Source organism: Triticum aestivum, chromosome 2D (genome assembly GCF_018294505.1).
Source record: "Triticum aestivum cultivar Chinese Spring chromosome 2D, IWGSC CS RefSeq v2.1, whole genome shotgun sequence".
In the NCBI taxonomy this organism is placed as follows: domain Eukaryota; kingdom Viridiplantae; phylum Streptophyta; class Magnoliopsida; order Poales; family Poaceae; genus Triticum; species Triticum aestivum.
The window spans coordinates 145,109,011-145,135,289 of record NC_057799.1 but is presented as its reverse complement, the minus strand read 5'-3'; the positions used below and the strand labels follow the sequence as shown (position 1 = coordinate 145,135,289).

At 44.7% G+C, this 26,279-nt stretch overlaps 1 protein-coding gene across 2 annotated transcripts; it reads left to right on the top strand.

The window, feature by feature from the left end:
• The first annotated feature begins 6,588 nt into the window (after positions 1-6,588).
• On the top strand, positions 6,589-7,539 carry LOC123049080 (leucine-rich repeat extensin-like protein 5). 2 transcript variants are annotated; one of them, XM_044472070.1, is made up of 2 exons: positions 6,589-7,316; positions 7,394-7,539. In XM_044472070.1, the coding sequence occupies exons 1-2, from the start codon at positions 6,863-6,865 to the stop codon at positions 7,423-7,425; spliced, it is 486 nt and encodes a 161-aa protein (XP_044328005.1). In that variant the 5' UTR covers positions 6,589-6,862; the 3' UTR covers positions 7,426-7,539. The 2 variants fall into 2 exon arrangements, with proteins under 2 accessions (XP_044328005.1, XP_044328006.1); XM_044472071.1 differs by having other exon boundaries at positions 6,589-7,320.
• The last annotated feature ends 18,740 nt before the right edge of the window (positions 7,540-26,279 follow it).

Sequence of the window (26,279 nt, the reverse complement as noted above, 5' to 3'; positions counted from 1 at the left end):
TGCCCCCCCCCATGCTCGGTGCCCGTCTGGACGGGGCGACCTTCTTGCTCCTTTGCTGTTGGCAGCTTTGGAAGCACCCAACGCGGTCGTCTGCCGGGGCTTGCCCCCGTCACTTCCCCGGCTGCTGCAGTTATGTAGAGAGGACACCGGGCTTTGGCGTGTTCGCCTTCCAGCTACTATTAAGCAGGCAGCAGATGTGTGGTTAGGGTGCTTTGCCCCTTGATGTGGCACCCTCCACCCCTCCCCACACCCGCCCACACCTCTCTTTCTCCCCTCTCTATGCCTGTCAAAAGTGTACTTGTGAATAATGTTTTTACTTGGACATTTGGGCCCTGATATATGATAATTCAGGTGGGGAACCCCCCCCCCCCCCCCCCCCCCCGCGAAAATTGAAAGAACATTTAGAGATGTTGAGCTACTCCTAAATTCTACTGGTAGTACGTAAAGTTTCATTTGTATAGCAACATCTATACGTAAATGAATGGAATTCTAGTGTCAACCTTGAGACTGATGAATGAATACAAATTCAGACTGAATGTTAACATCTGCCAACAAATTGAATTCCAGTGGCAACATTTTGATAGTTGTCGATCCATGTTTAATTTCGTATACATTGAGTGTTATTTTTCAGTACATGCTCTTGTAAGTTTCAGGCTTTGCGTTTGCGTTCGTTATGGACTGTTACTACAAACATGATAAGAGCCGACAGGATCAAGAGCTGGCGTCCCCTTGTGCGGCTAACAGAAAACTGAGAATCTAACCCCGCGTCGCCTTGCCCAGGGCGGCTCGGGCTTCCCTACCTAACCCTACCGCCGGCACTCTTCTTATTCCCCCCTGCCGCCGCGCCGCCGCCGGAGGACGCCATCGAGCGAAGCCCGTGCGGTCGACGGCGGCGGCGCCTGGATCTGGTGGGCACAAATGCGGTTTGCGCATCGGCGTGCGCTAGGACGCGGGTCCTGGCGGTCGAGGCGGAGATCGACTGCTGGATGGCCGCGGCGGCTGTCCCTGGCGATGGGTCTTCGTCGCGATGGTGGATGCGTGCGGGTGCAGATGGGTGTGCGCTGACTAAGGCTGGGTTGCCGCGGGGGACTTGTTCCAGAGGAGCGTTCCAGCGTGCATGCATTCTCCGGCAGGCCGGATGGACTTGTTCCAGCCCGATCTCCCCTCGCCGGCGCGCAGGGCCTGGCACGGTGGTGGTGATCTCGATTCTGATCTGCCTATTGGTGGTGGGTGCAGACTGCCTGCACCGACCTCCTATGGCTCCATGACGGTTGTGGCCACCGATAGATTTTCGTGAGGGTGTACCTCCAGGATTGCGAAAAAGTGGTGGTGACATCACATGAGTGACTACAATGGTGGTGCGTATCGAGCACCCTGTATCGAGCTCCGGGGCGAAAGCCCAGGTCTGACCTGAGTTGGTTACCTAGCAATGGCGACTATTATATGCCGTTACCTTGTTGAAGGCATTGCTCGATTATGCTCGGACTATTTCTTCATGGTGAAAACCTAGATCGTGTCCGTCGGTGGTTGGATCCGGTGACGACGGCGCTTAAGCGTCGCTCCCTTTCTGAAGGCGTTACTGTCGAAGAACTTTGTCGTCTGTGTATTGTCATGAGATGGTTGGTGCGGATATGGTCTTTCCTGTAGTTTGCTGATCTTGGATCTAGTCACTCAGGGTTTTTTACCGCCTATGCATAGTTTTGGTCTTATATGATTTTGCTAGGCGTGTTTTTTATGTGTACTAGTGTTGGCTGTGTGCATCCTAGCTATGCAGAGGCTGAGTGTGTGCTCATCATGTTTGTATCCTCTTGATGCTTCATTTTCAGTTAATAAAATCCATCCTTTATCGGAAAAAAAAATCAAGAGCTGAAATGAAAGCTAGTGGCAATGCCGATGAGAACCATCAATGTAGATAGCTCTACTACATTCAGAAGTGCAGTGGGAAAGAAAAGGGATGGGGAAAATAAAGACCGGTGAATGAATACAGATTAAGATTTGGCAAAAATAATTGAAATTCCAGTGCGAACATTCTGATTATTAAACAGGAAAATATAATCTCAGTCACGGGAGTGCAGCATTATTACATATATTATTCACTTCTTCATCTTTGATACAATCCCCTTAAACACATCCTCGATAATAAAGGGTAGAATCATATTTCTTAAAAATACGTCGCCTGCACTCTAAAGATACAAGTGTTAAACATGTAGCGCGGTTCATTATCACATAGAATTGACGTACTGTACCCATCCAAAAAAAGAATTGGCGTACTGTAGCATATTAACTGGGTCGTACACTGTAGCGAACCAACTGGGTATTTTGTTATATATTTTGAAAACACAAACATTTTTTTAAATATGAAAAAAAATTAACTTCTCGGAAACACGTACAATTTTTCAATATGCGAACCTTTTTTATCAAGAATATAAAAACATTTAGATTTTGTGAACATTTTTTGAAAAAAAAATCAAAATTTTGAGCATTTTTCTAGCATGAACATTTTTTCATAAAGACGAATATTTTTTCAAATATGCTAACATAGTCATGAAAGCATGAATACTTTTTAAACTTTACGAATATTTTCTGAAAATGCGAACATTTTTTCAAATTTGCGAGCATTATTTCAAACCAGAAATATTTTTTCTAATTTGTGATTCTTTTTACAATTTACTAACATTCTCTGAGAATATTTTTTATTTTCTAGGACCTAAGAATTCTTTTGTTTCCTATTTTTTTCGTTTTTATTCTCTTTTTTAGTTAATTCATTTTTCTCCTTTTGAACTTTATTATTCTTTTTGGAACTTGTTCAAAATTTTGAAAAAAAATTGGAATACAAGGAAAGGTTCTTGTTTTCAAATATTGATTAAAATTTTAAAAAGTGTATGTTCTGGAATTTCATAAAATGTTCTAGTTTTCGAATATGTTCTTCACAAATAAAAACGCATGTGGTTTGCAATTTTTGTTCAAAATTTTCATCAATTGTTTGTAATTTGTTAACAATTTTGGAAAAACTACATGCTCTCAGACGAACCTTTTGGCCGACCCAAACACCCTCCATTGAACCTGGTGTTCTTGTAAACATCCTTAAAATGACTCCAACTTTTGCCAATAGGTGGGCATGCCTGTGTTAGACATCGATGACAGGTTCAAACTCCGACACCCTATGTTGCCGGATGTCAGAAGAAAGGTGCTCTCAAACAGAGTATTCTAGCATACCTGAAACCCTACGTTGAACATGGTGTTTTTCTGGAGATTCTTGAAATGACCCCAACTTCTGCCATTAAGTGGGCATGCCCCCATGGTAGGCATCCATGCTAGGTTTGAACGACTTCCGACACAATATGCACGTTGCAACACGTCTGACTATTTTTCGGCCTTTTTCACCGGGGAAACTCCAGAAAATGCAAAATTTATCAAAAACCCAAACAACTTGCATGATGCTTCAAATTGATCTCATAGAAGGCCATGGAATAAAATTGGGATGTCGGGAAACAAGATGCTCCCAAACGGACCCTTCTGGCCTACCCGAACAATCTCCCCTGGACATAGTATTTTCTCAAAAATCTCAGCATGGACCCCAACTTTTGCAATCAGGTGGGCATGCCCATGTTAGGCATCCATGCCTGGTTTGAACGACCGCTGACACCGTATGCACGTTGCGACGCGTTCGACCATTTATTGGTCTTTTTCACCCAAAAAAAACTCCAGAAAAATGCAAAAGTTGTCAAAATCCAAACAATTTTGCCTATGCCTTGAATTGGTCATACAAGTTGGTGGAAACAATTTGGGGCCATTTGACATATTTTAAAAACAATGTGCTTTCAAACAGACCCTTCTAGCCTACCCGAACACTCTCCATTGAACATGGTCTATTTTTAGACATTTTTTAAATGACCTAAACTTTTGCAAGCAAGTGTACATGACCATGGTAGGCATCCATGTCAGGTTTGAATGATTTTCAACACCGTATGCAAGTTGTGACACGTCCGGCCATTTACTGGCCTTTTTTTATCAAAAGAACTCCAGAAAATGCAAAAACTAATCGGAAACCAAAACAACTTGACATTGTGCCTTGAATTGGTCATACAAGGACATGGAAAAAACTAGGACCATTTCAAGGATGTCAAAAATCAATGTGCTCTCAAACGGACCTTGAACAAATTTTTAAAAGTGCGAGAATTTTAGAAAAGGAAAAACGAAAATAAATGGAAAAGAAACAATAAATATACAAATTCACTACAGTAAACCGGTCGTTAAGGGACAATGGGCCTTTGCATGGCGCCATCTTTGCCGCTCGCTGGGTCAAACTGTCGGGGATTCGTACACACCTGGGATGTGAGCGCGGATACATGCGCCGGCTCACTTCTACGTTTCCACAAAGTGGCCAACCGGTTACTGGAACCGTCTCTGAACTTATTTTTTTTCCTGTGTTGTTTCTTCTCAGTTTTTTTTGTTTCCTTTTTCATTTTCCCTTTTTATTTTTGTCTTTCTTTTTTTCTTTTTCTGCATGGATTTTTTATTTTTTTAAACGTTCGGAAATATAAAAAGTGTTGCATTTTCCAGAATTTGTTCCAAATTTTACAAAATGTTCCTATTTTCAAATTTTATTTTAATACTTTAAAAATTGTCCGCTTCTTCGAAAATATTTGGAAATTAAAAAAATCTCACAAATCTAAAAAAAGTTTGGAAAGTTTTCAAAATTTATTCACAAATTCAAAAAATATTCATGTTTTAAATTTGTTCGCAAATTCCAGAGATATCTGGTGAATTTCAAAATATATTCTCGTTTAAAAAATACAATTTAAAAAAATCATGTTTTAAAATTTGTTCACAAATTTAGAAAAATCAGAGGATTTCAAGAAAATGTTCGTAATATTGAAAATGATCTAGTTTTCAAATTTTGTTCCTGTTTTTTTAATTCGAAATGTCCTATAATGTTTGGGTTTTTCATAAAATTTATTGAAATGTGAAGTTTTATTCACATTTTTTCCAAAACATGTTCGTGTTTTCCAAAATGTTTGGAAATACTAATAAAAAATGTACGGTGCAGCAAGGAAAGCTGCTACAATCAATATTGTCGTTACTATCAATTCTTAAATGGTTTGCGCTTATATGAGTCACCAGCAACCGTTGTCTCTAGTGGCTAGCTGCACTTGATGAGAAGCTACAAGTCCAGAGTTCGAGTCGTTGTCGTCCTTGTGCGTATATATATGTTCCAAGCAACCCATCATACTAATTTGTGAAAAGTCTATGTTGCTCTTTATACGTTTTGTGATGCGGGACTCTTAGGGGAATGGTTTTAGATTAGAGATTTTTACAACATGCGACCTATGCCGAGTCTTGACCTTGTCATTAGAGCCAGGAGTACTCATATTATGGTAATGTTGATGTATCTGGAAATCAAATGAGCATGTAAAGTGCCTATCATTTTGCTCAGTGTGCTTCTGTTACAATAGATGTGGAATTACAGTAGCACTGTTTCATATCGTGATGAGATGATGTATTTTTATTGGATATAATGTTATTAATGCAAGGTCAATGTGCACATGGTTTTTCTTGAAGTTACTATTGGGAGGCTAGGTCATTGACCTTCAATTATCCATTACCTCTGACTATATGTAGTTGGACAAGAAACTGGATATACAATTGGATAGATGTATGTGTCACATTTTGAACAAGCCCGGCAACCTTGAAGCCCATGCCTCTCTAAAAGTACAATGGCCTGCTTAGAGTCTTTAGATTTCCAACATGGTTTTTGTTTCTCCTATTGAGATCGTAAACAAAACGTTTATACTATGCAATGAAGACATGCTACTCCCACACCAAAGCTCTGTTGCTGTGAAATCCGATTCTCCTGTAGTGTGATTACAACATGAGCTTATTTGCCTGTTTTTTCACTTCTATTTGCACATATGCTGTCCACTATTGCTTTTGAGCAGAAATAGGACACACAGTTTGGTCGAATGGTCTTCTATACATGTGTCGTCTTAGAACCTTCATGTAGTAGTGCTACTTTATCATTCTAAGTATGTTTATATACTATATCTAAGATATTACAAAGCAAGTTACACACAAAAAATTGCATGTGAAACCATAGTTTTTGACTTTTTGTTATGTTTGTGAAATACATACATATTTTTACGTAAAAAAGAGTATGCTCAAAATATGATACACACTACCTAAAAAGTAGTTGAATGAGTTGAATTCAAATTTAAATTTTATCTATACAACTTCGTGTTTGATTGTAGTATTTATACTTGAATTGCATTGAAATACTTGCACGACATGATTATGGGCGAAGGAGATATTTATTTTTAAAATTTTGAGCGCTTTGGATATAGGAAAAAAACATAGACGGTGAAAAAATTGAATGACCGTCTCTTTTCCACGAAGATGTTTGGGGGTATCCAGAAACGTCTTGTGTCTGATTTGATGCACAACTTTCGCAAAAAAAAAAAGACCCTCTGTACGAGGGGAACCTGGAAGGAAACGAGTACAAAGAACGTGTCAGCGTGTGGTTCAGATAATAAGGAGTGACAAGAAGCATGAATTGACGCCCGAAGCCGCTATAAAATTGCCAGCAAGAGCACTGAACCAATGCAATGCAACGCCACGTACGTGACTTGGCTCAAGTTGAGCACACTTTGTGATGGAGGCATGGAGCCAACCAGATCACCACTAGTTTTGCTCGTGGCGCAAGCCGTACTCGCTGCGGCGATGCTGCAACAACCATCAGAAGGGAGGGTGCAGGCAGTGGCGCCATCAGCGCCACATCTCGCCGGAGGCAAAGAAGCTGAAGCAGCAGCCGCTACCTCCTTGCCGTCTTCACCATTCACTGGCGTACGCCGTACTCGCGGAGGCGATGCTGCAAGCATCGGAAACGAGGGTACAGGCGGCTACCTCCTCGCCTTCTTCACCGTTCACCACCGGTGACCCGCCACAGCCCTCCCTCCCGGGCTCGCCGCCTCTACCAGGCTCGCCCGCGTTCCCGCCGTCGCCCGGCTTCCCGGGCATGGCAGGCGCGCAGCCGTCTACTTCGCCTTCGCTGCACCCGGCCAGTACATGCATGGAGCCGCTGATACTGGTGGAACCGTGCGCCAGCTACCTGACGAACTCCAGCGTGCGGGCGCCGCCGAGAACGTGCTGCGACGGCTTCAGGTCGCTCGTCGGCGGCGGCGACAGGATTTGCCTGTGCCACGCCATCATGGGCGACCTGGGTACATTTGCAGGCGGGACGATAGACCAGCTACGCATGCTCGTGCTGCCTCTAACGTGCAGCACGTTCATACCGCCGGAGCTTCTTCTGATGTGCCTCGGCAAGTCTGAATCGTTGTTTTGTTTTATTTTATTAATTGTACATGAACTTACGAGATGAACTGTCATGTGTTTGCAGTTAACCTTGTCCCGCCGATTCTGCCGGAATGAACCAGTTGCGCGCGGGTGTCGGAGAAATGCTGGGTGCTCCGGGCGGCAGCTGCTACATGCTATCCCTTTTTCTTTTTTCTTTTTTTTCATTGTGCTACATATCTCTAGGCACCACACCTGTCACTGTTGTATTAGTACTCCTTCGTCCCAAAATAAGTGTCTCAACTTTATACTAATTTAAATACAAAGTTATATTAAAATTAAAATATTTATTTTGGACGGAGGGAGTAGTTGGTAGCACTCCTCACAGACGTGTGACTATTTGCACTTACTCCGCACTGGAAGTACCTTGTAGCACAGCTCAGATCATCGACTACTTCCTCCGTTCCGTAATATAAGAACAATTTTTACACTAATATAACAACATTTTTTACACTACACCAATGTCAAAAACATTATTATATTATGGGATGAAGAGTAAGAAATAGAGAGATAACCACTGTTTATTTCGCACTGTTCTTTTGCCTTCATTTTATCGCACATTCATCCGCACTTTGCGATCGGCTGAGAGAGACAACCGCGACGTGACGGTGATTTCCATGGCGGGGAGAACATCAACACAGGAAAAAGTGCCTATCATTTTGCTTGGTGTGCTTCTGTTAGAATAAATGTGGAATTGCACTAGCACTGTTTCATACTCCCTCCGTCCTGAAAAACATGTCGCAACGGTATTTTTATGAAAAAGTCCTTCAGGTTTATCCGACCGAACCCGCAGTCCAATCGTCTCCTCCGCCAGCTCGCTCAGTTCCACTAGCTCCCCCGCAACGCCGGCGACCTCGCGTAGCTCAAGCACACCGCGCCGCCGCGCAGCTCCACCGCAACCCCGCGCGGATCCACCTCTACCCCGTGCAGCTCCACCGCTCCCCCGCGCAGCTCCCCCGCTCCCCTTTCCCGCATCCCTAAATTTCCAAGCTTTCCCCCATCCCCTTCCGGAAAATCGGCGCTTGCTGCCCGTCGATTCTCCACTACCACCACCAATCCCGGCCACCGTCGAGAGGGGAGAGCAGGAGGAGGAAAAGGTCACTGGCGCCGGCAAGATAGGGAAGAGCAGGAGGAGAAAAAGGGACCAGACGAGTGGCAGCGGGTGGTGGCGATGCACGGCACGGTCACTGGAGAGGCGTCTGCGGCGGAGCTCGTCGGCGTCGCGTATGCCAGGGCGTCGAAGCCGACCAACGCGTTCGCCGCCTCGTCTCCTGGAGCGGGCGGCCACAACTACAAGGGCGCCTCCGCGTCCGCCGTGCTGGCCCGCCTAGCCGGCGGCAACAGGTGGCACCAGGACGACGACGGCGGTGAAATGGATGAACTGCAGGAGGTTAGCCGTCCACATCCCTGTGCCTCTGTTGGTGAACATCGTGGAGTAATGTTGTTAAGTTATCTGCTGCTGTTTGTTGTCCTGTTAATTTCAGAAAGAATTCCAATCCATCATGGTGTGCGCATGCAGTTAATTGATCTCCAGTTAAGTGATCTGCTGTTGTTTTAGTTCCAGCGAAGTTTCTTGTCCTTTAGACAATTTTGGAAACATTTTCAGTGAGAAATCTATCCAGTGGTATCTCATTGTCATTGAGTATCTTGCAGTATCTGAAAAATAATGAAATGCAAAGACTTAGTTCTGCTGGCCGGAGGATTATAATCAAAGACTAGCTTAACAATTGATGGAACATGTCAATTACACAGCAGTTTATAGTCAAGAAAAATATGACATGGTCTTACTTTCATGTGTATGGACACCACATCCTGTAACACTCATTCCTCTGTACCATGGAGCTGATCCATTCAGATTCCAAATAGGAGGCCTAAACCTTCCTTGCTACTCACTGCTTAGGCTTGTAACTGCTTGGTGCTTTGCTTGGCCATTCAGATTCCAAACAGGAGTACAATCTGATTAGGCTTGTAACTGCTTGGTGCTTTGCTTCATCACTGAAGGGTTTCTATCCTAGAATTAGTACTGTTTCCTTCATTCAGATTCCAAACAGGAGTAGAGTGCAGTAATGTTTCCTTCACTCATGTGCCAAATTTTAACTATGTTTCTTGTATGCTGTTGTCATGCCAAGAAAAATGCCATGTGGCAGCAGCACTTGTGGTTGTGGCTTATGCACTAGAGCACATGACCAAAATATGGCACTTCTTCACCGAATCCTCCTGTGGTGCCACTGCCAGCAGCTGCAGTTTCTAATCTTGGTGCCATTTCTGATGAGAACCAACCAAGAGGGATTGGCATGCAGAGAGGAAGATGATGGCCAAGCAGAGCTGGACCTCACTCTCCTCTGCTCTGCTCCAGTCCACCATCATGGGGAGAAAGAAGGCCAAGCAAGATGCCCATGCTGTTGCTGCAGTTCTAGTGCAAGTGCAAGCATATGGTCAAATAACTAAAATTAATCCAAATCATTTCAAATAAATCAAAAAACCCAAATTAATTCAAATAATCCAAATTAATCCAAATAATTCAAGTAATCTAAATAAACTAGGTAATTCAATTAATCTAAATAACCCAGATAATTCAAATAAATCCAAATAACCCAGATAATTCCAATAAATTCCAACAAGGAGTTGATATACAAGGATTAGACAAGGCATACACAAGGAGATGACATAAGGGCCTCTTTGTCCCCTCTTGACACAAGATTACACAAGACATACACAAGGAGCACCTGACTACATGACATAAGGGCCTCTTTGCCCCCTCTTGACTACATTCTTTCTCTGGCCACTTCTTCCATTCCCTTCCCTTTACTTTTCTTTCTTTTCCCTTCTCTAGCTAATTCTTTCCTTTCATTTTCTTTTCCTATTGCAATTTCCATTTCTTCTATAATGGCCCTAGTATCAACAACTACCCGACTGTCGCAATATACACCGGTTATTTCCATTCCAGCATTCTGAACGCGATCCTTGTGCAAGTGGGGCAACTTATATTGATTTCCTCCTTTGTCTTTCATAACTTCAAACATAACTGCTTCTAATGTGATAAAGCTTCTGTGCAACTTGTCGGGATCGTAGTTCTCGAATTCCTCTTCCACACCCTGTACCAGTTCCTGGATGTTTGTAGGTGACCTGCAGTCGGTTAGAGACTGGAGAGAGCTATGGAAGCAGAGGTCCAAACAATTTAACTCGGGGCTATTTGGGGGCTGTTGTAGCAATCGGATGTCAAGATCAGTTTGTTCCACAGCTTCTCGAAAAGCTACATCATTGGGAAGGACATGAGGCTTTGCGTTATCCTGTTGGATGAATATTGTTGCTCCCTCATCATCGTCAGGCCACTTATCTTGAATTGCCGGGATAACCTTATTGATTAGATAATCTCTGCACACAGGCCTGGTTACTTTCACTGATGTCAACACTTTTGTTCCCTTTGTTCTGTTCTGACTTGTCCGCTTCGCCTCAGTCTCTTCGACGAATGCCCAAATGCCGATCTTCCCATCGAATGTTAGCTCCCCCTCATTGTTATATCGAGGCTTGGCAACAGCTGTTAGGAACATCACCTTCCCAATGCTGTGAGTGTTTGACACGGTGCGCTTCGGTTCAGGTTCTCCTGGAAGTACATAGTAACTATTCTTCACTCTCGTCATATCAAACCACTTCTCATCAATGTGAACCATATTCGTCATTGGTTTTAACATAGCCCGAGAAGTTGAGATCGAATTGTCATCGACCATGGACATACAAAATTTCAATCTCGCAAGCTTGTTCTCTAGCTTGAGATGAGGCTTCACGGTGCTTGTGATGCGGTTGAGCTCATTCAACTGGAACCTCTTATGTAGGGTCGATCGGGCCACACCTAGAGACCGTGCCAGAGATCGAATTGTTCTTCTTTTATTCAGTGGGATTGTTGAGGTCCTCTCTAGATCTAGCTCCTTTCTCTTTCTGCCGGATCTTCCTGGCTTCTTGCTTGAGACATCTACTTCTTTGCCATCGGCAATTTGCTTTTTAGCCTCTTCCCAGATTCTTTCAACAGATCGTACACTTATGTCCAACAGGTTTGAGACTAGCAGCTTGTCGTCTGGTTGAACAGACCCATCTCTGAGCTCGATTACCAGCAAGGCAAAGTAAACACCATGCCTCTCCTTATCTGACAATTCTCTTCTCTTCTCTTGAAGTATCCAATTCATAACTTCATCCTCTTCCTCTTGAGCTTCATCCTCTTTCCCTTCATCTTCTTGAGGCATCCAATTCATATCTTCATCGTCTTCCTCTTGAGGCATCAAGTTCAAATCCATAACTACATTCTCTGCCACTTGAGGTTCCTCCTCTTGAGGCATCAAATTCAAATTAATACCTTCATCGTCTTCCTCTTGAGGCATCATGTTCAAATCCATACTCCTGCTAGCAATGACAAAAGATGAGTACATCATGGTACCATAACAAGGATATACACACAGAAAATGAGTAGAATGACAGGAGCCTTGCAACCATTACAAAAATGTGAACTACTGACTAAGAAATGTTATGACAGGAGCCTTTGTAACACCATTTCATTTCTTGTTCCTTTCTTGCTTGCTTGCTTCTCTACTTACAGTAGTTTCTACAGCCGTTCTCTTGTTTGTTCCTCTAGTACTGATAGAGGTCCCGGAGCTAGTAGCAGTTCCTCTAGCAAGTGCCATTAATAAATTTTACTCTACTTACAGTAGTTCCTCTAGTCACAGTTCTAGAGACAGTGTTTGTTCAGATCATAATTGCTCTGCATCTACTGATTTTTTCTGTGCCATGTCAAGCATAGATAGGTTCAATTAATTTGCTTGAATTATCAAAATTACTGTCACTACTACTGTATGCTTTGACACTGTCGAAACTGATTTAGTGTGAATATGTGCCTTATGTAACCAATAATTTCTGTATCAAGGTTTTATTCAGTGTTTCTCTGAAGAAATCTGAACATTATTTTCATTTAACTTGTACTTGCAGCACAAGCATGGCCATCCACCAACATGCAAAACAAGTTCAAGACCAAAAATATGTGTTTCTTGCTGTTTACTCAACTGAACCAGATTTGGGTATTCAAGTTCCAAGGTTTCTGCTAACAGCATACAGATTAAATTGAAAAGCTGGATTCATCTAAATCATGGACAGTTCAAAACCAATTATTTCCAAACCAATTATTTCTAGCTTGCTCCCTCCACCCCCCGGATATCTACTGATTTTTATTCAATTAACACTAATCATATTCAGTTAACAGGAGCAGAGCAGTTCTTCCTGACGAACAGGAGCAGAGCAGCAACTCCCGTACACTGATCATATTCAGCACAGGGAGCAGAGGAGCAACTCCTTACGGTACCTTCTTCCTCTTGACGAGCAGGAGCTCTGGCGGCAGCACGGGCAGACGAGCAGCAGCAGCACCGGCGGTAGGGGAGAAGCAGCCGCACGGGCGCGCGGGCAGGGGAGAAGCAGCCGCACGGGCTCGCGCGGAAGATTGAGGAGGGCGCGCGGGCAGGGGAGAAGGAGGACGCGCGCGAGCTCCTGGTCCACCGGATCGTGGAGGCAATTTCCGGCAACGCCCGTAGGGGATTGCGGCCGGGATGAATTGCGGCGGCGCACGCGCGGGAGCTCGAGGACGATGCACTGGAGCTTGAGGAGGATGCGCTGGAGCTTGAGGAGGATGCGCGGGAGTTCGAGGTGGACGCCCGCGAGCTCGAGGAGGACGTGGCCGGAGGTCCCGACGATGCCCGCAGGTAATCGAGGCGGGAGGGGATCGCGGCGACGCAGGTCTGAGCGGGGGAGGCGGCGGAGCAGGTACTTGGCGACGGCGGCGGCGGAGCAGGTAGGTGGCGACAGCGGCGGAGCACTTCCTGATGGGCGGCGAGTCGCGCAGCTGGGCGGCGCCGGCCCCTATCGACGGCGGAGGAAGAAGACAGCGGGCGGAGGGGCTTGTTTCAGACGATTTTAAAACTACAAGGGCTTTTTTGCAAAATCAACTTTGAACTGCGCCTGCGACATGTTTTTCGGGACGGAGGGAGTATCATGGAGAGACGATGTCTTTTTCCTAGATGATACCCTGCGCGTTGCTACGGGAACTTGTTGTGAGTTTTCTTACCGGTACATAGCAAAAAGTATGAACAATGTCGTGGTACATTAGCCTGCCAAACTAATTAAAGAGACAATATATTAAAATTTGAGGGGAGGCAAGGAGAAGAAAGCATAAAACGGTGGGTACATTGCGAAAGCTTTTGAACTTGTCCATACAAATAACTTTTCTATTGAGCATACAAAAAAGTTATTTATTCAATTTCAAATTCATCACAATTTAGGGTCCCTTCTATTTACTATGAATGGCGATACAATCGAGAATGTCTTCTACTTGTCAACTCCCTGGAACAACAACAAATGTGAAATGGCTAAAAATACTCCATGAGGAAATCATAAATATGCCCACCGCCGAGTACGCAATTTAGTTCTGGAGGAAAGTCATGCTCAGACACCATGAGGAAACCATAAATAAGAACTTACTTATGAGCAAAGTCACACTCAAAACACCAGGAGGAAACCATAAACATGCCATCTTGAGAAAACCCAAAAATAGCATGTTTTGATGACAATCTCTAAAAAAGTAGCTGACACATTGTTATTCAATTGCATAAATTCTTGTGTTGTTCAATTGCATAAATTCCGATGGGAGAAATATGTGTAGCTTTACATATGATAAGATGGCAACAGGCCAGTCAGAAGTTATTAGTTGTTTCGGTGTAATTTTTATTAAAGGTATATGCTAGTACTATACTACTTTTTGTCACATATAGAAATAAACTTGATGCAATAGTTTTTGGATGCAGATTGTCCAATCATGATAAAAGAACATGTTGTTTGCATACTTGTCCCAAATAACTCCAAAGTGAATAATTTTATTCACATGAACTAAAACATTAATCTTAATGGAAAAAATATCATGATAACCTCGGATTACCTGGCCCGGTTACTTGAGAATCAATAATGTAAAATCTTAGAATAAACAATCTTACATCGGATAATTTGACGACCCTCGACGTTAAATGCCAAAAAAAAATTCCTTGTTGAATTCAAAAGAGATCAAGATGGATATGCCCTCAAACAAATGCAAAGTATGATACCCATCTGAGCCATTTGTCAGATCCCTATTATACTGCCATGTCTTTTGGATAACCTGCAATATCTCAACATGGTTTAAACCTGCAATTCTTTGGATAACCTGCAATGAAGATAAACATGGTTTAAGCCATGCACTTTTTTCCGTGTCCGAAATCCCATGGCAAAAGTTCTGAACACATGTTCTTCAGAATAATAATTACGGAATCTCCGACCTTCTCAAATTGTATATGATCATGATTTTACAACACTTCACAAAATTTGAAGAAGATTGGCAGGGATCATCACAGCTCCTTGATGTCGATTCTGGCGGTCGCGAGGGCTGGCAAGGTTGGATGCAGAGTCATAGCCGTCGGGTAGCGAAAATTTGATGGCATCCGCCGATACATAGAAGAGAGGGAGAGATGAACTCCTGACCAAGAACATCAATTAGACAAAGACATGAGCGGAAAGATTTTCAGTCGCAGCAAACAATGGCAATTACCTTGTGACCGATCCACTCGATCTCAATTAGAGAGGAACGCATAGCTGGTGCCCGCCGTAGAAGAGATATGTAGGATGGAGGGAGAGAAAGCACCCCTTATGAGCATCTTCCTCGCCACCTTCTGCACGACCTGCATATCACATGTCTGACGGAAAAATTCAGGTCCCAAATTCGTCGTGATATTTTTATTACCTTCACTTTCTATATATTTCAAATATATACATGTTGCTGCGTTTGTTTTAAGAATGTTGCAAATTTATCTGGTGGTTAGATAGAAGTGGACGTATTCACTCGTGTACGAAAAAACTCACGAGACATGGTGTCATATTAACAACTCATCTACATGTTATTGACATGGTAAAGCAACAAGACATTCCTGGAAGATTGGAACCGGGGGGAATCTGGACTTACCTGATAATTGAGAGACCCCAAAAGAACCTGATACATGAGAGAATCGATTAACAGGCACCTGCGGCTTCATTCGGCTATCATTTAGGAGGGATTTGATTGGCCTTCACCTTGTGTCATGGCAACATCTTCTATTCCGTTTGGATTCGGTTAACTTGACACAATGGAGGGATGTGTTTCGCTGGAATCTCACTACATCTGAATCCTACACAATTGACTCTATGTACCGTGCACTCTCGCACTCAGAGGTTCCATTGGATAATAATAAACTAATCTGTAAATCAAAGATGCCACTAAAAAATAAGATTTTCATGTGGTATCTTCGGAGAGGAGTTGTGCTAACAAAAGACAACTTCGTTCCACGCAACTGGTAAGGAAATAAGAAGTGTAGTTTTTGTAATCATGACGAGACAATTAAACACCTCTTCTTTCGGTGCAAGTTCGCGCGTTCTATATGATCAGTTATCCAAATAGCGTCCAATTTGTATCCGCTAACAAGTGTTGCCAATATATATATAGTTACTGGCTTGATGGAATACCAAATACTTTTAGTACGCTAATACGGGTGGGAGCGTCTGCCTTATTATGGTCGCTTTGGCTATGTAGAAATGACTGTGCGTTTAATGGCAAAACATCTTCTTCTATGCAGGTTATTTACCGTTGTACGCACTGGCTTCGTATGTGGTCTACGCTACAGCGGACGGAGTATCTATCGTTGTTTAAGGCGGTGTGTATGCGGTTGGAGCGGGTAGCCAGAGAGGTTTTCACCCAACATGCGTGGCAACATAATCTCCAGATCGGTCCACCTCCTCCATCGACATTAGCATAGTTTTGGATTCATATGGCTTTACTGTTGCCAAATTGTCGTTTTTTATGTATACTTTGCTAGACTCTTCGTTAAGGCTGCGTGCATCTTAACTATGCAGAGGTCGGTGTCGCTCATTATGCTTTGTATCCACTTGATGCTACATTATGAGTTAATAAAAGCGCCCTTTATCGAAAATGAGGTTGGATGAACTGCGATCGTGTTGACTTAAAATTACGAATGAAAATATAAGCCCACGTTGGAGATACATGCAATAGAGAAGATGGAGAAGGCGAATGTATGGTTCACGGATGGGGGTTGAGATTTCGATCGGATCAAAGGGGAAGCAACAGCGTTGCCTCCATCTCGATGACGCTACAGAACACCGGACCAAATCCCACCGGCAACAGATCGACATCCCGAGAAGCCAAGCCTCGCCGTCGGATGCGCCGTGGACCAGCGGTCGGCCGGCCAGAGGAGCGTACCACACGCAGAGATCGCCTCCTGCCCCCGCACTGTATTGTTGCCAGGGAAACGATCAGTCCAGAGAGAGAGAATGTTCTTTTAGAAATAGAGAGAGATGGAAACGGAAGCGTGATGCGGGGCGGGACGGTAGGGCTTTCTTTTTTCTGTATGCGGGAGAACATTGGGCTTCAGTTGGTAGTTTAAGTACGGAAATACATCGTCGTTGCCGCACGTTAAAATTCCAACAGAAATTTGTCACTCCTACTAAAAAGGTAAAAAATGATTATGTGGAAAATTGCTGAGGTGAATAGGCTGCATGTCAAGAGAAATAAGATAGTGGGGATGAACTATTTAGGTATTATAGATTATACTTCCTTCGTTCCTAAATATAAGTTGTTTTACAGATTCCACTACAAACTACATACGGATGTATGTAGACATATTTTAGAGCATAGATTCACTCATTTTGCTTCGTATGTAGTTTATAGTGGAATCTTTAAAAAGACTTACATTTAGGAACGGAGGGAGTAGATTTGATACAGTGTTATTAATGCAAGGTTAATGGATGCGCATGATTTTTCTTGAAGCTACTATTGAGAGGCTAGATCATTGACCTTCAATTATCCATTACCTCTGACTATATGTAGTTGGACAAGAAACTGGATATGCAATCTGATAGATGTATGTGTCACATTTTGAACAAGCCCGGCAACTTTGAAGCCCACGCCTCTCTAAAATTACAGTAGTCTGCTTAGAGTCTTAGATTTCCAACATAGTTTTTGTTTCTCCTATTAAAATCGTAAACAAAATGTTTATACTATGCAAGGAAACCATGCTACTCTCACACCAAAGCTCTTTTATTATGAAATCCGATTCTCCGACAGTGTGATTACTACATGAGCTTATCTGCGTGTTTTTTCACTTCTATTTGTACATATGTTGTCCAGCTATCGTATTGAGCAGAAATAGGGCAAAGTTCAGGTGTCTGATTTGAGGTTGGTAGAGAAGAAGATTCGTGAGATGATCTCAGCTTATCACTTTCTTTCCTAGCTATTATGTTAGAGGTTGAATATTAACTGGGATAAGAAAATATGTGAAGGAAATATGCCCTAGAGGCCATAATAAAGTTGTTATTTATATTTCCTCATATCATGATAAATGTTTATTATTTATGCTAGAATTGTATTAACCGGAAATTTAGTACATGTGTGAATACATAGACAAACAGAGTGTCACTAGTATGCCTCTACTTGACTAGCTCGTTGAATCAAAGATGGTTAAGTTTCCTAGCCATAGACATGAGTTGTCATTTGATTGACGGGATCACATCATTAGAGAATGATGTGATTGACTTAACCCATTCCGTTAGCTTAGCACTTGATCATTTAGTTTATTGTTATTGCTTTCTTCATGACTTATACATGTTCCTATGACTATGAGATTATGCAACTCAAGAATACCGGAGGAACACTTAATGTGCTATCAAACGTCACAACGTAATTGGGTAATTATAAAGATGCTCTACAGGTGTCTCCGATGGTGTTTGTTGGGTTGGCATAGATCGAGATTAGGATTTGTCACTCCGTGTTACGGAGAGGTATCTCTGGGCCCTCTCGGTAATGCACATCACTATAAGCCTTGCAAGCAATGTGACTAATGAGTTAGTTGCGGGATGATGCATTATGGATTGAGTAAAGAGACTTGCCGGTAACGAGATTGAACTAGGTATTGAGATATCCATGATCGAATCTCGGGCAAGTAACATACCGATGACAAAGAGAACAACGTATGTTGTTATGTGGTTTGACCGATAAAGATCTTCGTACAATATGTAGGAACCAATATGAGCATCCAGGTTCCGCTATTGGTTATTAACCGGAGATGAGTCTCGGTCATGTCTACATAGTTCTCGAACCCGTAGGGTCCACGCGCTTAACGTTCGGTGACGATCGGTATTATGAGTTTATGTGTTTTGATGTACCGAAGGTTGTTCGGAGTCCCGGATGCGATCAAGGACATGACGAGGAGTCCCGAAATGGTCGAGACATAAAGATCGATATATTGGATGACTATGTTTGGACATCGGAATGGTTTCGGGTGAGTTCGGGCATTTACCGGAGTACCGGGAGGTTACCGGAACCCCCCGGGGAGTATATGGGCCTTATTGGGCCTTAGTGGGAGAGAGGAGGAGGCGGCCAAGGAGGGCCCCCCCCCCAAGCCCAATCCGAATTGGGTGGGGGGCCGGCCCCCCTTTCCTTCCTCCGTCTCTCCTCCTTCCTTCCTCTCCTATTCCAACTAGGGAAGGGGGGATCGGGAGTAGGAATCCCCTAGGGCGCGCCATAGAGAGGGCCGGCCCCTCCCCTCCTCCAATCCTTTATATACGGGGGAGGGGGCACCCCATAGACACACAAGTTGATTGTTTAGCCGTGTGCGGTGCCCCCCTCCACAGATTTCCACCTCGGTCATATCGTTGTAGTGCTTAGGCGAAGCCCTGCGTCGATAACTTCATCATCATTGTCATCACGCTGTCATGCTGACGAAGCTCTCCCTCGACACTCAGCTGGATCTAGAGTTCGTGGGACGTCACCGAGCTGAACGTGTGCAGATTGCGGAGGTGTCGTACTTTCGGTACTAGGATCGGTCGGATCGTGAAGACGTACGACTACATCAAACGCGTTGTCATAACGCTTCCGCTTTTGGTCTACGAGGGTACATGGACAACACTCTCCCCTCTCGTTGCAATGCATCACCTAGATGGATCTTGCGTGTGCGTAGGAATTTTTTTAAATTACTGCGTTCCCCAACAGTGGTATCAGAGCCAGGGCTATGCGTAGATGTTATATGCACAAGTAGAACACAAAGAGTTGTGGGCAATAATAGTCATACTGCTTACCAGCATGGCATACTTTGATTCGGTGGTATTGTTGGATGAAGCGGCCCGGACCGACATTACGCGTACGCTTACGTGAGACTGGTTGTACCGACATGCTTTGCACACGGGTGGATGGCGGTGTCAGTTTCTCAACTTTAGTTGAATCGAGTGTGACTACGCCCGGTCCTTGTTGAAGGTTAAAACAACACACTTGACGAAAAATCGTTGTGTTTTTGATGCGTAGGTAAGAACGGTTCTTGCTCAGCTCGTAGCAGCCATGTAAAACTTGCAACAACCAAGTAGAGGACGTCTAACTTGTTTTTGCAGGGCATGTTGTGATGTGATATGGTCAATACATGATGCTAAATTTTATTGTATGAGATGATCATGTTTTGTGACACAGTTATCGGCAACTGGCAGGAGCCATATGGTTGTCGCTTTATTGTATGAAATGCGATCGCCATGTAATTGCTTTACTTTATCACTAAGCGGTAGCGATAGTCGTAGAAGCAATAGTTGGCGAGAGGACAATGATGTTACGATGGAGATCAACCTGTCGCGCCGGTGACGATGGTGATCGACGGTGCTTTGAAGATGGAGATCAAAGGCACAAGATGATGATGGCCATATCATATCACTTATATTGATTGCATGTGATGTTTATCCTTTATGCATCTTATTTTTCTTAGTTCGGCGGTAGCATTATAAGATGATCTCTCACTAAATTTCAAGGTACAAGTGTTTTCCCTGAGTATGCACCGTTGCGAAAGTTCGTCGTGCCGAGACACCACGTGATGATCGGGTGTGATAAGCTCTACGTTCACATACAATGGGTGCAAGCCAGTTTTGCACATGCAGAATACTCGGGTTAAACTTGACGAGCCTAGCATATGCAGATATGACCTCGGAACACTGAGACCGAAAGGTCGAGCATGAATCATATAGTAGATATGATCAACATAGTGATGTTCACCATTGAAAACTACTCCATCTCACGTGATGATCGGACATGGTTTAGTTGATTTGGATCACCTGATCACTTAGATGATTAGAGGGATGTCTATCTAAGTGGGAGTTCTTAAGTAATATGATTAATTGAACTTTAATTGTCATGAACTTAGTACCTGATAGTATTTTGCATGTCTATGTTGTTGTAGATCAATGGCCCGTGCTACTGTTCCTTTGAATTTTAATGTGTTCCTAGAGAAAGCTAACTTGAAAGATGATGGTAGCAACTACACGGACTGGGTCCGTAACTTGAGGATTATCCTCATTGCTGCATAGAAGAATTATGTCCTAGAAGCACCGCTAGGTGTCAGGCCTGCTGCTGATGACGTTAAGAACGTCTGGCAAAGTAAAGCTGATGACTACTCGATAGTTCAGTGTGCCATGCTTTACGGCTTAGAACTGGGACTTCAACAACGTTTTGAATGTCATGGAGCATATGAGATGTTTCTGGAGTTGAAGTTAATATTTCAAGCAAATGTCTGGATTGAGAGATATGAAGTCTCCAATAAGTTCTACAGCTGCAAAATGGAGGAGAATAGTTCTGTCAGTGAACATATACTCAGAATGTCTGGGTACCACAACCACTTGACTCAGCTGGGAGTTAATCTTCCTGATGATAGTGTCATTGACAGAGTTCTTCAATCACTGCCACCAAGCTACAAGAGCTTCGTGATGAACTATAATATGCAAGGGATGGATAAGACAATTCCCGAGCTCTTCGCGATGCTAAAGGCTGCGGAGGTAGAAATCAAAAAGGAGCATCAAGTGTTGATGGTCAACAAGACCACCAATTTCAAGAAAAAGGGTAAAGGGGAGAAGGGGAACTTCAAGAAGAATGGCAAGCAAGTTGCTGCTCAAGTGAAGAAGCCCAAGTCTGGACCTAAGCCTGAGACCGAGTGCTTCTACTGCAAAGGGACTGGTCACTGGAAGCGGAACTGCCCCGAGTATTTGGCGGATAAGAAGGATGGCAAGGTGAACAAAGGTATATGTGATATACATGTTATTGATGTGTACCTTACTAATGCTCGCAGTAGTGCCTGGGTATTTGATATTGGTTCTGTTGCTAATATTTGCAACTCGAAACAGGGACTACGGATTAAGCGAAGATTGGCTAAGGACGAGGTGACAATGCACGTGGGAAATGGTTCCAAAGTCGATGTGATCGCCGTCAGCACGCTACCTCTACATCTACCTCCGAGATTAGTTTTAGATCTGAATAATTGTTATTTGGTGCCAGCGTTAAGCATGAACATTATATCTGGATCTTGTTTGATGTGAGACGGTTATTCATTTAAATCCGGGAATAATGTTGTTCTATTTATATGAGTAATATCTTTTATGGGCATGCACCCTTGAAGAGTGGTCCATTTTTGTTGAATCTCGATAGTAGTGACACCCATATTCATAATATTGAAGCCAAAAGATACAGAATTGATAATGATAGTGCAACCTATTTGTGGCACTGCCGCTTGGGTCATATTGGTGTGAAGCGCATGAAGAAACTCCATTCTGATGGACTTTTGGAATCACTTGATTATGAATCACTTGGTACTTGCGAACCATGCCTCATGGGCAAGATGACTAAAACTTTGTTCTCCGGAACAATGGAGCGAGCAACAGATTTATTGGAAATCATAGATACTGATGTATGTGGTCCAATGAACATTGAGGCTCGCGGCGGGTATCGTTATTTTCTGACCTTCACAAATGATTTGAGCAGATATGGGTATATCTACTTGATGAAACATAAGTCTAAAACATTTGAAAAGTTCAAAGAATTTCAGAGTGAAGTGGAAATTATCGTAACAAGAAAATAAAGTTTTTCTACGATCCGATCGTGGAGGAGAATATTTGAGTTACGAGTTTGGTCTTCATTTGAAACAATGCGGAATAGTTTCGCAACTCACGCCACCCGGAACACCACAGCGTAATGGTGTGTCCGAATGTCGTAATCGTACTTTACTAGATATGGTGCGATCTATGATGTCTCTTACTGATTTACCGCTATCGTTTTGGGGTTGTGCTTTAGAGACAACTGCATTCACGTTAAATAGGGCACCATCTAAATCCGTTGAGACGACACCTTATGAACTGTGGTTTGGCAAGAAACCCAAGTTGTCGTTTCTTAAAGTTTGGGGCTGCAATGCTTATGTGAAAAAGCTTCAATCTGATAAGCTCGAACCCAAATCAGAGAAATGTGTCTTCATAGGATACCCAAAGGAGACTGTTGGGTACACCTTCTATCACAGATCCGAAGGCAAGACATTCGTTTCCAAGAATGGATCCTTTCTAGAGAAGGAGTTTCTCTCGAAAGAAGTGAGTGGGAGGAAAGTAGAACTTGATGAGGTAACTGTACCTACTCCCTTATTGGAAACTAGTTCATCACATAAATCAGTTCCAGTGATTCCTACACCAGTAAGTGAGGAAGCTATTGATGACGATCATGAAACTTCTGATCAAGTTACTACCGAACCTCGTAGGTCAACCAGAGTAAGATCCGCACCAGAGTTGTGACGCCCCCGATTCAACCGTACACTAATCATACACGCAAACGTGTATGATCAAGATCAGGGACTCACGAGAAGATATATCAACACAACTCTATAAATAAAATAAGTCATACAAGCATCATAATACAAGCCAGGGGCCTCGAGGGCTCAAATACAAGTGCTCGATCATAGACGAGTCAGCGGAAGCAACAATATCTGAGTACAGACATAAGTTAAACAAGTTGCCATAAGATGGCTAGCACAAACTGGTATACAGATCGAAAGAGGCGCAGGCCTCCTGCCTGGGATCCTCCTAAACTACTCCTAGTCGTCATCAGCGGCCTGCACGTAGTAGTATGCACCTCCGGTGTAGTAGGAGTCGTCGTCGATGGTGGCGTCTGGCTCCTGGGCTCCAGCATCTGGTTGCGACAACCAGGAAGAAAGCAAAGGGGGAAAAAGGAGGAGCAAAGCAACCGTGAGTACTCATCCAAAGTACTCGCAAGCAAGGATCTACACTACATATGCATTGGTATCAATGAAATGGGTAGTATCTGTGGACTGAACTGCAGAATGCCAGAATAAGAGGGGGATAGCTAGTCCTATCGAAGACTACGCTTCTGGCAGCCTCCATCTTGCAGCATGTAGAAGAGAGTAGATGGTAAGTTCACCAAGTATCATCGCATAGCATAATCCTACCCGGCGATCCTCTCCTCGTCGTCCTGTGAGAGAGCGATCACTGGGTTGTATCTGGCACTTGAAAGGGTGTGTTTTATTAAGTATCCGGTTCTAGTTGTCAAAAGGACAAGGTACAACTCCGGGTCGTCCTTTTACCGAGGGACACGGCTATTCGAATAGATAAACTTTCCTGCAGGGGTGCACCACATTACCCAACACGCTCGATCCCCTTTGGCCGGACACACTTTCCTGGGTCATGCCCGGCCTCGGAAGATCAACATGTCGCGGCCCCACCTAGGCACAACAGAGAGGTCATCACGCCGGTCTAAATCCTATGCACGCAGGGGTCTGGGCCCATCGCCCATTGCACACTTGCATGTTGCGTGGGCGTCCGGAAGCAGACCTAGCCCCCTTAATACAAGCGCAGGCTTACGGTCCAATCCGGCACGCGCCGCTCAGTCGTTGAAGTCAAGAAGGCTTCGGCTGATACCAAGATGTCGAGTGCCCATAACTGTTCCCGCATAGTTGGTTAGTGTGTATAGGCCAGTGGCCAGACTCAGATCAAATACCAAGATCTCGTTAAGCGTGTTATTTTAAAGTAACCACGGACGCCAGCCAGGGCCAGGCCCACCTCTCATCTAGGTGGTCTCAACCTGCCCTGTTGCTCCGCCACAAAGTAACAGTCGGGGGCTGTCGGGAACCCAGGCCCACCTCTACCGGGATGGAGCCACCTGTCCTTTCAGCCCCCACATCGGAATCACTTGCGGGTACTCTACGAGCCGACCCGACTTTAGTCACCACATGTATCATATAATATGTATGTAAGTATATACCCGCGATCTCCTCCTGTGTGATCACGGCCTGTTAGTATAGCATGGCAGACGGACAAGAATGTAGGGCCACTGATGGAATACTAGCATCCTATACTAAGCATTTAGGATTGCAGGTAAGGGTAACAACTATAGCAACAATGACAGGCTATGCAGCATAATAGGATTAACCGAAAGTAGTAACATGCTACACTACTCTAATGCAAGCAGTGAAGAGAAGGAATAGGCGATATCTGGTGGTCAAGGGGGGCTTGCCTGGTTGCTCTGGCAAGGAGGGGTCGTCAACAATGTAGTCGATCGGGGCACCAGCAGCGGCGTCAGTCTCGTAGTCTACCGGAGAGAAGAGGGGGAAGAAACAATGAATACAATGCAAACAGATGCATATCGATGCATGACATGACAAGTAACGGTGTCAGGTGTGCCCTAGCGCAGTAGGAGGTGATACCGGCGAAGGGGGAAAACAACCGGGAAAGTATCCCCGGTGTTTCGCGTTTTCGGACAGATAAACCGGAGGGGGAAAGTTGTGTGTTCGCTATGCTAGGGATTTGTGGCGGACGAACGGGCTATGTATTCAGATTCGTCTCGTCATTCTGAGCAACTTTCATGTACAAAGTATTTTCATCCGAGTTACGGATTATTTTATATAAATTTGAAAGATTTAATTCACTTTCAGAATTAACAGAATTAATTTAATTTAAAAATGCAATTATGACGTCAACATGATGTCAGCAGCCAAACAAACATTTGACTTAGTCAAACTGACATGTGGGTCCCACTCTCATTGACTAAGATTAACTTAAATTTTTTAATTAGTTTAGCTAACTGATTAAGTTAATTAAACACAATTAATTAAGTTAATTAATTCTTTTAATTAATTAATTAATATATTATTATTTTTAACTGTCATAGACCCCGAGGGGGGGCCTTAATGGGCGCCAGGTGCGGGGCGCTGCCCGAGCGGGCGCGCGGGGCGGGCGAACCCGGCAGGGCACCGGAGCAGGGAGAGGCTGGTGGCCTGAGGCCGGCAATGAGGGGCTGGGCGCGGCCTCAGCAGGACGGGGAGGGAGCAGGTAGAGGGAGCCAGAGCGGTCTCGGGATAGCAGCCGGCAGCGGCAGCGCAGCAGAGTAGAAGCAGCAGCGGCGGCGAGGTGGTGCGGTGGCTGGCCGGGACGGGGACGCGGGGCGACGCTGTGTGCATGTCGTCTACGCGGGGCGGAGCAGCGGGGCGGCGATGGGCAGCGACAGCGAGCGGCGCAGCAGCGGCTGGGTTCGGGTGGGGGCGCGGATGGCGGGAGGCGCGGGCTGGCGGCCTCCGACAAGCAGCGAGGCGCGGCCAGGCGTCGGGGATGCGACGGGCGCGCGGGCGCGTCGCGCGCACGGCGTGGCCACGAGGGGGAAGGTCAGGGGCGGAGCGGCTCGTGCTAGCGCGGGGGGACGAGCGGGAGGTGGCGCCGGACAAAGAGGGAAGAGAGGGGGAGGCGGGCCTCACGTTCGAGTAGAGACAAGGGGGTGGCGAGGCTCGAGGGAGCCGTTGTGGAGGAGGACGGGGACGACCGACGGAGACGGGAAGGAGATCCGGCGAGGGCGCGTTCCGGCGAGGTGGCTCCGGCGAGGTCCAGGCGGGGCGGCGGCGGCCGCGGTGTCTGCGGCCTTTGGGCGGGATCGTGAGCGAGGGGGAAGGGCGAGGAAGAGACGACGGGACGGCGCCGATAGGGTCCGGCGAGCGCCTGGCGACGGGGGACGACGGGGTACGTAATGGGGCGCCGGGCGC